Source organism: Hippopotamus amphibius, chromosome 1 (genome assembly GCF_030028045.1).
Source record: "Hippopotamus amphibius kiboko isolate mHipAmp2 chromosome 1, mHipAmp2.hap2, whole genome shotgun sequence".
Taxonomy (NCBI): domain Eukaryota; kingdom Metazoa; phylum Chordata; class Mammalia; order Artiodactyla; family Hippopotamidae; genus Hippopotamus; species Hippopotamus amphibius.
The window spans coordinates 176433043-176447259 of NC_080186.1; the positions used below are offsets into that span (position 1 = coordinate 176433043).

General features: G+C 41.0%; 1 protein-coding gene across 3 annotated transcripts in view; it reads right to left on the reverse strand.

Moving 5' to 3' along the window:
* SNX24 (sorting nexin 24) overlaps positions 1-11334 on the reverse strand; it is a 152394-nt gene extending 141060 nt beyond the window's left edge. For all 3 annotated transcript variants that reach the window (XM_057736618.1, XM_057736626.1, XM_057736631.1), the window contains exon 1: positions 11029-11334. In XM_057736618.1, coding sequence (XP_057592601.1) covers positions 11029-11088 — 60 coding nt within the window. In that variant the 5' untranslated portion in view covers positions 11089-11334. The remainder of the gene's footprint in view (positions 1-11028) is intronic.
* Positions 11335-14217: the final 2883 nt, after the last annotated feature.

Here is a 14217-nt window from a genome sequence, read left to right on the forward strand (position 1 = left end):
TCCACAAGCAAGGTAGAGAGAACGGGGAGGGTGTAGAGAGAGAAGCTCACAGGTTCTAAAACAATTTCTAAATTCCTAAATTTATTTAAACTCAAAGAACTAAGAAAAGGCAGATGGTGAGTCTCAACCCACATACTGGTTCCTCCTTAGAATAAAAATTATAAAGTGAAAACCTGAGTAATCTGCGTTTGTAATAAAAATCAACAAGAGGACAACAGCATATTTAAAATACCCACAGCACTCCCTTCAAACAGGGACGGGGCGGGGGGCAACTAGAAGGGGACACGAGACTGTCTCAGATACGCCCCATCTAGCCATCAGAATTCAGCCAGCAAACTACACTGGATCTACAGGCAGATACCACCATCCACGTATCAGACTGGCACAAATCCAAAAGCCTCACAACACGCTCGGTTGGCAAGCTTGTGAGGAAACCAGTACTCTCATAAACTGCTATGGGAGTGCAAAATTGTACAATCCCAGGAAGAGAATTTGACAATACCTGGCAAAACTAAATATGCGTTTACCTTTTGACCTCGTAACCCACGGATCCGAATCTATTTCAAAGACACACTGACAAAAATACAAAAAGACATGTGGATGAGGCTCGTGACTAGCCAACAATGGAGAGCAAAGAGCTATGGAAAAGACTGCAGCATCTTTGCCTATGCCTGTGTAGTCATCTCCAGGATATACTGTTATGGAAAAAAAACCGGTGGAAGAAAATGTTTTAATGGACTACTGTTTAAGAAAAGGAGTAGAGGAACAAGCATATTTGAATTTGTGTATATACACTTGACACATAAGGATAAACCATAACCTTTTTTCTTAATGGTCGTTGATAGCAGAGGAAGGAAAATGGGTGAAGAGGATATAAACAGAAGCTAGGTTTCAGCAGATAAACCTGATGCAGCAGATACTTTACACAAGTACAAAACAAAATTAATTTTTAAAAAATCCCTGAGAATACAAAATAAAATGAAACTGGGTAACTAGTCAGTGTTATCAGAGATGCAGATCCTGCGGATGTGGAGGGCTGACCATGAAGCTTTAGCATCCTGGAATTTTGATATGCAGAGCGGATCCTGGAACCAATGGGCCACAGATAACGAGGGACGACTATACTGAGATTTTCAGTGTGGGAGAAAGACACAGTTGAAGACACAAGAGACTAAGAAAATAAATTCCTACCTTAGCCACAGAAAAGATCTAGAAACCTCCACAAACCCTTGGAATCCCTTGGAATCCGTGGGGGGTGAGTTCCAGGAGCTGCAGCAGACATCAAACTCTGTGGATGCTCAAGTCCTTTACATAAAAGGGCACAGTACAGAAAATACAATCAGCTCTCCATATCCTCGCGTTTGGCATCCTTGGATTCAACTAACCGTGGAAAGGTTTTGGTTGGTTGAATGGGAGCGAAACCCACAGATCTGGAAAGCCAACTGTATATACCTCATGCCCAGATCATGGTCTCTAAAGCATTTCTCACTAAAGGTAACCAGGGATCTTTAGGGAAAAAGCTAATTCCAGATCTGGGGGAGGAAAGGTAAAAGATTTACTGGGAATATCTTGTTATACTAGAAATCAAGGAAGTTATCAAAGATTACTGAGGTTGTGTCAAGGACACAGCACCCAACTCGAAAAAGCCAAATTTGAAAATGAACAAAGATGGGACAAAAAGTATATAAGAATGACAAATGCAGTGGACTGAACTACATCAAATATGCTAATGTCCATAAATTCATAACAATGCTAATTTTTTTTCTGATTTACTTTATTTGCCATTGTTTTGGGACTTACTATATTACAGAAATACAGTCTGCTCAAAAACAGGAATTAATCACAAAGCATTAAAATATGTATTAATAATTTATTCTGTTGTAAAAGAATCTCTTGTATTTTGCTTGTATAATGATTAGATGGTTTTGAGAAGAAACTGATGAATGGCTTGACTTTTCCTAGCTTTCAAAAAAAGAAACTTTAATATCTGTTGTAATTCACATTCATTGAGATAATGTAACCATAGTAACCCCTGGCTTCACTTGTTCCTGCAGGTTGACCATAAAACAGATATTTTCTTTATTAAAGAATCTACCTTTCAAGGAAGATAGAATGACAGCTTCAACACCTGGATTGAAACTCAGACTACAGCCCCGACTAAATTAAAACAAATTCTGTGGATGCCATTAATCAGTGGTTCCCAATTTCTTTCCTTCACATTGGGATCACCTGGAAAGCTTTAAAAATTACAAATACCCCTGACCCTTCCCCCAGAGATTGTGATTGGCTGGTCTGAGGTGTGACATCAGTTTTGGACTTTTGACAGGTGATTCTAACGAGGGACAAGTTTGGGAACCACTATCATGAGTTTCTGCCTTCTTCAGACAAAGTAGCAGAAGTACTGATGTTTCCACCTTAATCTTGAAATAGCTTAGTAGAATGCCATGTTAACACTGAAATTGGAATTTCATATATTTCTATTTCTAGCTACCCTTTTTGTAATGCTAATTTTTTAAAGAAAGTCTCTGTGATCACTTTTAGTTTGTGATCAGAGTAACTAATTTATGAGGCAAAGTTTCTCTCTTTATACATGTATTCAAGCCAATAAATGAAGAGAAAATGATAAAATTAGTATATCAATGCTTAGCAACCACTAATGAATTAATATTCATTATTAAACATTAATTAACATTAATTAATATTAATAGGCAATGTTCTTCAAGGGCTGCTAGCATCACAAATCAAATCTGAAAGTGACCAAGCCTCTACCTTTTTACTATGTAAGGAACAGGAAAATGTGCTAATAAGGACAAGGATGGGAAACTCTATGGGACAAATGTCACTGTTCACACCACATAATTGTAAAAGAAAATGTAAGAGAGAGATGTAGAAGAACCTATAAATTAAAAAAGACATATTAAGCAATCACATTCTATAGACCTAGTTTCAATCCCAATTCAAACAAGCTGCCTTAAAAAAAGAAAAGAAAAAAAAAAGAACATGGATGGGAAAATTAAGAAAATGTAAAAATAGATTGATATTTACAATACTGATGAACTATGGCTTATTTTTAAATATCTGATAATGATACCATGATTGTATTTTAAAAGGGGAATCTTTATTTTCTAGACATAACTGAAAATATTCACTTATAGGTCTGAGATTTCCTTCAAAATGAAACCTTGGGGAGGCTGTGCAAGGAGCAATGGCAAAGAGTAGGAGACAAAACTGGCCATGAGTTTATCACTTTTAAAGCTGAGTGAAGAGGTCACTATTCTCTCCACTGCTGGAGATGCTGAAATTTTCCATAATAAGCAATTACTCTTAAAAGGGAGGGTGAGCAAGACAACTGAAAATTAGAACAGACATATAAAAAGCAAAACAGTAGGAAACTGATCAAAAACCTGAATAAGTACCTGGAAAACTAGCATAAGAACGCAAGGTATGAGCCCAATGGTTTGCTTGTTCTGGAGAGATGCGTAGGGGGATGGAAGAGAATGGAGAAGGTGGGAAATATGTATCTCTGTACATCCCAATCATTTATGTAAATATACTAGTCTGTGATTTTGGAGGGAAAAAACATGTAGTAAATAGGGCTAGAAAACTAAACCTGAATTGAACAGTCAAAAGTTGTAATAAGAATATGAGTTGGTTAAATGTAATTGTTGTTTCTGTAGTACTTCAAAGTCTCTGCAAAGCGTTTACCTTACATAGCACAAATATTTATCCAGGACTTTAGTTTCCATTACTAATTCACATTAAAGAACTTAAAAAAAAAAGTAAACGTCAAGGCAGTCCCTATTTGAAATAATATGAATAAATCACGAACATAGCTAGAGACACCATTCCTTGCACTTTGCAAGGATTCTCTCACTTCACCCTTAAACCATCCCACAAGGTAGGTACAGGCAGACATCATTTTATTGCACTTTGCAGACACCACATTTTTTAACAAGTTGAAGGTTTGTGGCAACCCTACATGGAACAAGTCTATTAGCACCATTTTTTTCCAACAGCATTTGTTCACTTTGTGTCTCTGTGTAACATTTTGGTAATTCTTGCAATATTTCCAACTTTTCCGTTATTATTATGTGCGTTATGGTGATCTTGTGACTATTGATCTTTGATATTACTATCGCAATTGTTTTGGGGCACCAGAAACTGTGTCCATATAAGACAGCCAATTTAATCGATAAATGTTGTGTGTGTTCTGACTGCTCCACGAACTGACCATTCACTGTCTCTCTCCTTCTCCTTGGGAATCCCTGTTCCCTGAGATACAACAATATTGAAATTATGCCAATTAATAACACTACACTGGCCTCTAAGTGTTCAAATGAAAGGAAGAGTCACGTCTCTCACTTTAAATCAAAAGCTAGAAATGATTAAGCTTAGTGAGGAAGGCATGCTGAAAGTCAAGATAAGCTAGAAGCTAGACCTCTTGCACCAAACAGTTAACACGTTGTGAATGGAAAGGACAAGTTCTTGAAAGAAATTAAAAGTGCTACTCCAGCGAACATATGAATGATAAAAAAGTGAAATAGCCTTATTGCTGATATGGAGAAAGATTTAGTGGTCTTCACAGATGATCAAACCAGCCACAACATTCTCTTAAGCCAAAGCCTAATTCAAAGAAGGCTCTAACTCTCTCCAATTTTATGAAGGTTGAGAGAGGTGAAGACACTACAAAAGAAAAGTCTGAAGCTAGCAGAATTTGGTTCATGAGGTTTAAGGAAGGAAGTTGTCTCCATAACATCAAAGTGCAAGGTGAAGCAGCAAGTGCTGATGTAGGATCTGCATCCAGTTATCCAGAAGATCTAGCTAAGATAATGAGTGAAGGTGGCTACACTACACAACAGATTTTCAATGCAGATGCAACAGTCTTTTTTTGGAAGAAGATGTCATCTAGGACTTTCAGAGCTAGAGAAGAAAAGTCAATGCCTGGCTTCAAAGCTTCAAAGGACAGGCTGACTCTCTTGTTAGGGGCTAATGCAGCTGGTGACTGAAGGTAAAGGCAATGTTCATTCACCACTCCAAAAATCTGAGGGCCCTTAAGAATTATGCTAAATCTACTCTGCCTGTGCTCTAAATGGAACAGCAAAGCCTAGATGACAGCACATCTGTTGACAACATGGCTTACTGGACAGTTTAAGGCCACTGTTGAGACCTACTGCTCAGAAAAAAAAAATTCCTTTCAAAATATGACTGCTCATTGACAATGCACCTGGTCACCCAAAAGCTCTGATGGAGATGTACAACGAGATTCATACTGTTTTCATGCCTGCTAACACAACATCTGTCCATAACCTGTGCCAGGGATCAAGGAGTAGTTTCAACTTTCAAGTCTTATTTCTTAAGGAATACTTTTCATGTACTTCCTTTGTGGCACAGTGGTTAAAAATCCGCCTGCCAATGCAGGGGACACGGGTTTGATCCCTGGTCGGGGAAGATCCCACGTGACACAGAGCAACTAAGCCCGTGCACCACAACTACTGAGCCTGCACTCTAGAGCCCTTAAGCCACAACTACTGAGCCCACATGCCTCAACTACAGAAGCCCATGCTCCACAACAAGAGAAGCCACCGCAATGAGAAACCCGTGCACCGCAATGAAGAGTAGCCCCCACTCACCACAAGTAGAGAAAGCCCGTGCGCAGCAACAGAGACCCAACACAGCCAGAAATAAATAAATAATAAAATATATCTTAAAAAAAAATAATAGATCAATTTCTAAGCACCATATTTGCAAAAATTCAATCCTCTTGTAAAATTTTTGATTTTCAAGGGAATGTAGAATTGTTTGTTAATGTTCAAGAATATTTTCAAAGTGTATTTCTTGTCTTTAAGGATAAGGAACATATCTTATACATGCTTGACTTAATCACTCCACACACGTTCGCTTATGCTGTGAGTTTACCACGTGTGAGGCACTGTGCCAGCCGTGCCCATGTTACATGTAGGCCTCCTGCATCACAGACGCTTATACAGAGTGACTGGAAGATACTGTTGTGGGCACTGTGGTCTCACTATCCTTCTGACCTTCTCCCACTGCGGTGTCTACACAGTTAGGCTGCAGGAATGGACTGACCTCATTCCTAGCTCCAGAGATGCCCCCTAACTATTGTCACTCCATCTGGTTAACTTGTCCTTGACATGGTGATTGCAATGAATCACGGTGAAGACAGCCAATCAGCACACAGAATTCCCCTGGCAACTGCATTGGTTGAGGAACCAACTAGGGATAATGAGATAGGAAGGAAGAAAGTGCCCTTGCCCTGAAAAAACACCCTCTCTTCCTCTGGATGTTGTAGAAGACATTTTTTTTTTAATCTGCAATATGTTTCCATTTTGTCACCAGGTAGAAGCTACTATGAGGATGAAAATAAACAGAGAGAGGAAGTGGCCAGGCCCCCTTAATCTGTCAATCTCAGTCTCACAAATATAAAATGGCAATAATAACACTTTTTGCAGATCACTGTTAATTCCAAGGCAATATTTTCACTGTGGTTATGTTAAAAACAACAAAAACAACTAAGAATTGGGATGATATTAAGGTTTTGCTAACCTTGTGGTAATATTTACATTTTGGTTATGTTTCTTTAAAAGTCTTTGCCTGTCAGATATTCACAGTAAAATACTTACAGGTGAAATTTTATTTTGGATTTGCTTTAAAATATTCCAGCTTTTTTTTAAAATGGAAAAATGAAGGGTGGTGAATGAAATAAGTATTGTAAAATACTGAAAGTAAGTAATGGGCAAATGGTGGTTCATTATATTGTTCTATTTGTGTATTTCAACCCAGAAAATATTAAAATGATAATTATCGCTGCATATATCTCAATATTATGATCATGTATACATGGAGCTGCCTTATGTATTGAAAAACATGATATAAAGTAAAGTGAAAGAGTCCAGATCTCAAGAAAAAGACATATTTGTATAAGCACAACACACACATATAGTTAAAATGGACTTGAAAATCTGTCTAATTCAATGTCTTGATTTTTACAGCTATGGAAAATGAAATCTAATACATTCACACTTTTATGTTGTTACCTGAATAGTAATTCTAGTTTTGTTTTACCAATCATGTATCTGAAAATGGAAAATAGCAATACTAGCCTACACTGACACCCAGGACCTGCTTACTTTTATGTCCAAAGGATTGTTCTCTACCCTCACCTGACAAGGCCAGTGAGCCACATTTAGCACTTTCCTTCTTGTAAAGCATCTCCTGTTCTTTCTCTTCCTGCCTCACAACCCTTACCCAGATCTCTCTATGTATCCTGAACTCCAAAATGAAATAGCCTCCTCTGCCACAAAAAGCTCAGCAGGCCCCCAAATGAAACTGCCCGCGCGTCAGTTCTTTTTTGGTCACTGGCACCCCCATTCTCGGGAGTCACCCTGCTGCCTCACATCTGGTCACCAAGACCCTGGAGATTCCTGTAAGCCCTCCCCCTTCCTTTCCCAGTTGCCTTAGTTCAGCCCTCATCCTCTCCTTTCTGGTCATTTTGCAACATCTCCTACATGATTAATGCTCCAGGGTCATCCTTCTAAATGCAAAGCTAATCATGTTACTTCCTTCCTTAAAACTCCAGCAACTTACCACTGTCTGAAGCTGAAGTCCATACCCCTCTATAGCTCTCAAGACTGGCGAGCTGGTCTCGTCACACCTCTCTCTGTCAGGAATCACTCTGCACAACCCCAGTCCAACTCACTGAACTGCTTCACACCTCAGGAGCACTGAGCTTCTGACTTGCTTCAACTGTTAGAAGACTCAATCATTCCTTATTTATTCGGGCACACACACAGTGAATCTTCACTACATGATAAGCCCTGTACAAGGATACAGCAGTGGAGATGGACACTGTCCTAGCCTCAAGGAGCTTACAGCCTGGCAGGGAAACAGACATTAAACAAATACACTATGGAGGGTGGGGGTGAGGTGGGAAGCCTTCACCTGCATTTTGTAAATATCCTTTCCTGCTTCTTTGTAAACTAAAATGATTTAGAAGTGACCCTTTTCTTGTTTGGTGTGGGTTTGTTTTTTGATGAATCTGGGAGTTTAATATGCCTTTTTCCTGAGGTGAAATTTTGCCCTGCACTTCCTCTTTTTAGAATTCACAATCTCAGCAAAAACCTCATTAGATTTCAAATGTCAGCATTCCTGAGCACCCCTCCCCCACCAGCACCCAGAGCAGACCACCCTAAGGCAGAGCACAACTGCCCTGTTCCTCCTCAAGACTCCAGCCGACATCAGTGCACCTAACCCTTCCCCACTTAGCCACTGCTGGATGGGCCGAGTCCCTAAGGACAGGAGCATCCTTCCACCTTTCAATTCCCTACCTAACACAGTGCAGGGCCCCAGTAAATGTTTAAATGTTCAAAGGGGAAAACTTCACTCTTTAAAGGTAAATCAGTTTGTACATAAAGCATAGCTTTTGAATAACAATTGAGCAATACTGATAAAAACTTAGAAGGCCCAGAAGTACCACTTCCAGTTAGTGTTCTACAGAAATCCTAGTAGTAGGCATAGAAAAAGCATGTACGGGGGATATCTTATTTCAACATTTGACATAGTTGCTAAAAATTAGAAGCAAATGTCAATGGCCATCAACAGAGATCTGTGTAAACAAATTATGGTACATTCCTTCTGTGGAAGATCCCTTCGCTACCAGCAAGAAGAAGGAGACAGACCTATCCATACTGGCACAGAAAGATATCCATAAGTTGCACGACAGTTACAGTGAAATCTTGCTATTTATTCTAAAAAAGAAAAAAACATGTTTTCATGGCATAAGGGGGAGTCTCTAAGAAAGCAACCCTATGCCTTATCCCTAAGGGCATGGGACATGAAGCAAGGAGGAAAAATCATCCTCTACTTTTAATTTCCTATCACTGACTTTGTTAGAATGCAATTTAGTATTTCTTAAATTTAAAACACAATCACTAAAGTTAAAAGGTACTTTTTACACTAAAGTATACATTATTTTACCAGTTTCTTATTTAGGGAACTGAGATTATATTTGTAAATTCTGGGTTTTTCTGAAAAGATGAAATATTATTCAGTGCTAACTTCCCAGCACCCAGAAGAGAGACATAGAGCAGGGACCCAGTTAATATCTGCTGAATGAATAAACTGCTGTACAATTGCAAAACTTCTGTGCCAAGGATACAAAGTATCTGCTTCACAAACTCACAAAGGAAAACAATCACTTGCAGAAGTAACTTAACAGATGGTTATCAACCTAAATAAATTAGGACTTAAGTAAACTTTTAAAAAGCACACCAACGCCCCTCACTTAAGCCATCTTCTAGCTACCAAGTTTACCAAGAAAAGGGCTCCTTACAAATCAGTTTAATTCAAAACCTAGAGTCTGGCACATGGCTGGCCATAACACAAATAATAAAAAGAAATACGAAAACATGGGTTAAAACACAGATCCTCTAATAGAAGAACGCCAATCATTTTGATACACTTAAGTGCTTATTTCGGGAGGTAATTAACTTTTAGCTTGGGCTACTGAGACCAAGGCCCCTGACAAACAGTCTTTTTATCTTCAGATCCTAAAAGAATGCCCTAAAGACGGAAGGCCATCCAAGACTGTTGATGCTGATGGGAGGGGCAAGACACCTGAAAGAATGAAAGACAACCAACGTTTTAGGCCTAAGGAAAAAGCCATGTTCATGTTCAAATTTAAGTTCATTCTTCCACCATCACCCCCTTTTTAAAAAGATACAGTATATTTAATCAATTTCATAATTCATTTGTTTATATAAATACCGGCCACGAGCTCAGCTCTTCCTTGGTTGAAGTCCCTCTCCCTCCCACCCCCTCCAAGGGAAGGCACTTTGAGTACTTGTTTTCAGGTACGTGGACCCAGTAGTTTACTTAATTCTAGAAACCCACACACTCCTTGGATTTTTTTTTTTTCAATCACTATTCAAAATTTTAAAAATTCCTTTGAGTGGGTGATTTAATCTTCCCTATGAAAACACAAGGTTCCAAATAAGCTGTCACCAAAACCCAATAATCTTTAGAGAAGAGAGATTAAAATACTTCTCTGCCAAACTAATGTAACGAGTTTAGCAAGTGAGTGAATTAGAAGTGAATAAAATAACAATCCTTTAGGGTTCCCTGTGCAATTTTCTCCAAAGCCTACCTGTTCTCTCAATGGAAATAAAATTTTCCAAGGTCTATGCCAGGCTGAGGCATTTCTCCCTCTAGCAATGACTGTCTAGATGAAGATGTCTACGTTCATTGGGAAATCAACTACCTACATTTCACTTACTAAACTTATTACCCAAAGGTTCCAGGCCCTGGTCTCTGCCCTCCCCGCCACTCCTCCACTCTTGAAAGCCGGGACCCTGTTTCTCATTCCTCAGAGACCACAGTCCTAGGTATGGAACAGGTGCTCAGCGAGTACCTGATTTTTGCCATTTCATGGCACTGCAGAACTAGAAAAAACAAACAAAACTGGGAATCACCTAAAAGCAACATATGTGTTTGCATTGGCTAATAAATTCTACAAATGATGATATTTTTAAACTTAGCATATTTTCCATCTGAATGAATCCGTACCGAACTTGGAAACCGACATCAACCCGCCGCAGACACTTCCGTCTGGACAGAGGGGGCTGCTGTGACAGAAACGAGCGCAGTCCATCCCGGGCTCCAGAGGGCGGGCGGCGGGGAGAAGGGCGAGCGCGGCGTCCGAGGACTCGGCTCCGGGCGCTCCCGCCGGGAGGCCGGGAGTGCGGCTGGGAGGGGGAAGGGGCCAAGCCCGGGCCCCCGCGGCCCCCGCCGCTGCCGCCGCGCCAGGGAGGGGGCGCCCGTTTCCTTGACAACCGCGCCGGGGCGCAGCCGTGCCCATGGGCCGGAGGAGGGAAGGAGAAGGAAAGCGAGAGGAGCGAAGGGACCCCCACCGCAGCCCCGCGCGCAGGGGCGGCGGCGGCCGGAGGCACCTCCCGGGCTCAGCAGCCGCAGGCCCGGCTCGTGGGGCCCGGTCTCACCGCGGCCGGCGCCTACCGTGTATCCCCGTTCCAGGTCGCTCTCCTCGTAGCGAAAGGACGGGATGTAGACCTCCATGGTCGCGCCAGCCGGCCGGCGGAGGGCGAGCGGGGGGCCGGCTCACGGCCGCGGCCGCCGCCCCGCCCCCGGCCCGGCCGCCCCGCCTCCCTCCCCGGAGCCCGGGGGACCCGGAGACTGCGCGGCGCGGGCCCAGATCCGCCGCGGACCCCGCCGCTCGCCGCTTTCTGGGCCGGCCCGGGGCCGGGGCCGGGAGCCGAGGGCGTGGGGCTCCGGGCGCCTGGATTTCAGGCCCAAAGGGCAGCGGAGATCAGCTGGGCCCGGAGGAGGCGGGGCTTGGAAACCTGTGAGTCTGCAGAAAAGGGGTGTGCGCGCCACCGCGCCGGGGACAGGGCCGCACCCCGGCGCTCCCTGCCCTTGAGGCTGGAGCTCGCGCTGGGTTTGCAATTTGCAAGACACCACCCTTCACAGATCGCAAGATAGCAAGGAGTAGAAAAGCAGGGAGCTTCTTGATTTTGTTTTTGTTGGTTGAATTTTCGCTTTAACTCTCGGCTGGCGTGAACAGGAGCGAACCTTGCACTACTTTTTACCAAGACTTTACTGTTTCCATTTGATTCCAGGGTCAGCGTCTCGTTCTGAGTTAGCCGTCGAACCTGGGAATGATGCTGTAACACAGAACCCGAAAGTCAGCTGCTCAGTGAGACAAAAATTGCGGCTTCTTGCTCCAGTTCTAAAATGCTGCCTGTACAGGGCTTTTTAACTATAAGAGAAAATAGAAGACGGGAATAAAAAGAAAGAGAAAAAAAAAGGTGAGGGCTGGAATCTGCCCCTCGGGCCAGAACCTAATAACCTGAAAATACCTGAAAGATGAGATGTTCCAGTTGAGGAAATTTGGTTATCAGATTACCTTTGCAAACTCCGGGTTTCTTCCTCCAAGCACAGAGCAGAAATAGAAACTTGAAGGTGACTTGTATAGCGGAGCTGTTTGGGTTGCAGATAACAGCTTGCACCTATGTCAGTTTGCCCTTGAGGTCAGGGGGCATTTCTACTCTTAGGTTGTTGATGAGTCAAGGAAAAGAGGTCCTTTGTTTTAAGAACTTGACTGATGTGGACCCTGCAAAGCCCTCTACCTTAGCCTCAGGTGAAGACCCCACCTCCTCACCCACACATGTGCAGCTCCAGGATGTATCCACCTCTCAGAACTCCATGCCTCACAACAGGCTGTGCCCTGTAACCAGATTAGCCTTCCTCTTTTCTTCCAATGGCCAGCACTCCCAGATGTCAGCAAACAGCTCTGTGGGCGCCATGCTGTCTCAGTTCAGAGCCTGACTTGTAGGTTCCCTTTAAGTCTCTGGTGACTATCACACTGTATTGTGCCATGTATTTATCTGCCTCACCCCCTAGATTCTAGAGACAGTACTTAAAAATTTTTTTTATCCTCTTCTTGGCATATTGCCAGGCCCAGTTTTCTTTAAAGTTTTATATAAGCATTTACATACTCATCTTTATAAAACCAATAGATTGCAGCAGGTACCACGCCAGATGTTATTACATCCCATGTCTCATTTCAGCTCCACAACAACCCCATGAGGAAGTGTTATGTACAGTAGGGCTTTCAAGGACTAAGAAGTAATGTTCCTGTTTTTTATTTTTAAAATAATGGCTGCTGATGGCAGAAGACCCCCCAAACAATTTCAAGATTGGTTTGAAAGGTTACTGAGGTCTGTGTCTACTGTAAACCAGGATTATGTAATCATAAAATCCTTGAGCCACAGATTGCTGGTCAAGCTTTTAATATGCTTTTATACGATCCTTCCACAACAGCCTGCTAGTAGCCTGGCATGTATATTTTTGTCTGGCATGGCTCACCTATTTACCCATTGGATTTAAGAGTCAGAAATCTGTGGGTCCAAGAAGATCTGACAGTTGGTCCAAATGAATCCCTCCCCCCTCTTTTTTCCCTTGTTTGCTGTATTCTACTAATAGCTGAGTATAATTTAATTTTGCCTTGCTGAAAATACATACAAGCTCTCAATATGTGGGTATGTTCTTGAGGGTCTGTCAGTGCAGCTGTAATTGTTATAATTTCAATTATTTCAGATGGCATAATTAAAGCTCAGAGAGGATAAAGAGCTATGAAATTACTAGCTAGTAATTAGAAGAGCTAAATTTCTAATCAAGTTCTGTGGGTTACCACTATAAAGGAAAGAAGAGAATAGCACTAAAGTAAGAGAACGTGGCAAATGTATTATCATGATGTTTTACATATCTTTTGGTATGACTCTACAATCTGTGACAGGTCAGCTAAATATCTTCTCAGAACGTTAATAAGAATACACAAGTACATACATAAGAAGTTGAACAGTTAGTATCTATTAATAAAGGCCAAAAAGTTATATAAGAGAAATGATAAAATTCTGCTGATATCTGGGTATGAAATCCCTATTCTAAAAATACCACATTTACCTAGTATTGGGTAGAAATATATTTCTGCAAATTTAATGATAAACTGCTTTAAATACCAACTTCTATTAGAAGTCTTGACCAAAATCTATCTAGACTATATTACATATTCAACATTCAGTTTTAAGACTAACATATCATGACCAAACAAGATTTATCCCAGGAATATAAAGATGGTTAAACGTTAAGAAATCTGTTGATGTATGTCTCAACATTATCAGATTAGAAAAGAACCACAATAAATGAGTATGAAGATAAATTTTGAAACATTAATAAATCAGTACACCTCTTCCTAATACTTCTTAACAGGCTAGAAATAGCAAGAACCATCTTTAATTTGATAAAGGTTAACACAACCCTACAGAAATATCCTATTCAACATCATACAAGGAAGCATAAGAATAGTGTCAATAACTTTACCACAATTATTGTTTGACATTTTGCTGACAGCCCTAGCCCATCCAATAAGACAAGCAAAATAAATAAGAGGTACAGATATTGGATAGGAAGATATAAAACTAAGGTTACTTGTGGATGTAATGATCTACATAGAACAGAATCAACTAAAAATTTATTAGAATAAAAAAGTTTTATAAGGTGCCAGATATTAAATCATCATATACAAATCAATAGATTTCATATTCAATAGCTTGCTTACACAACATTAACCAATTAGAAAATAACATAGGGAAAACCAAAAGATTTCATTAACAACATATTCAAAAC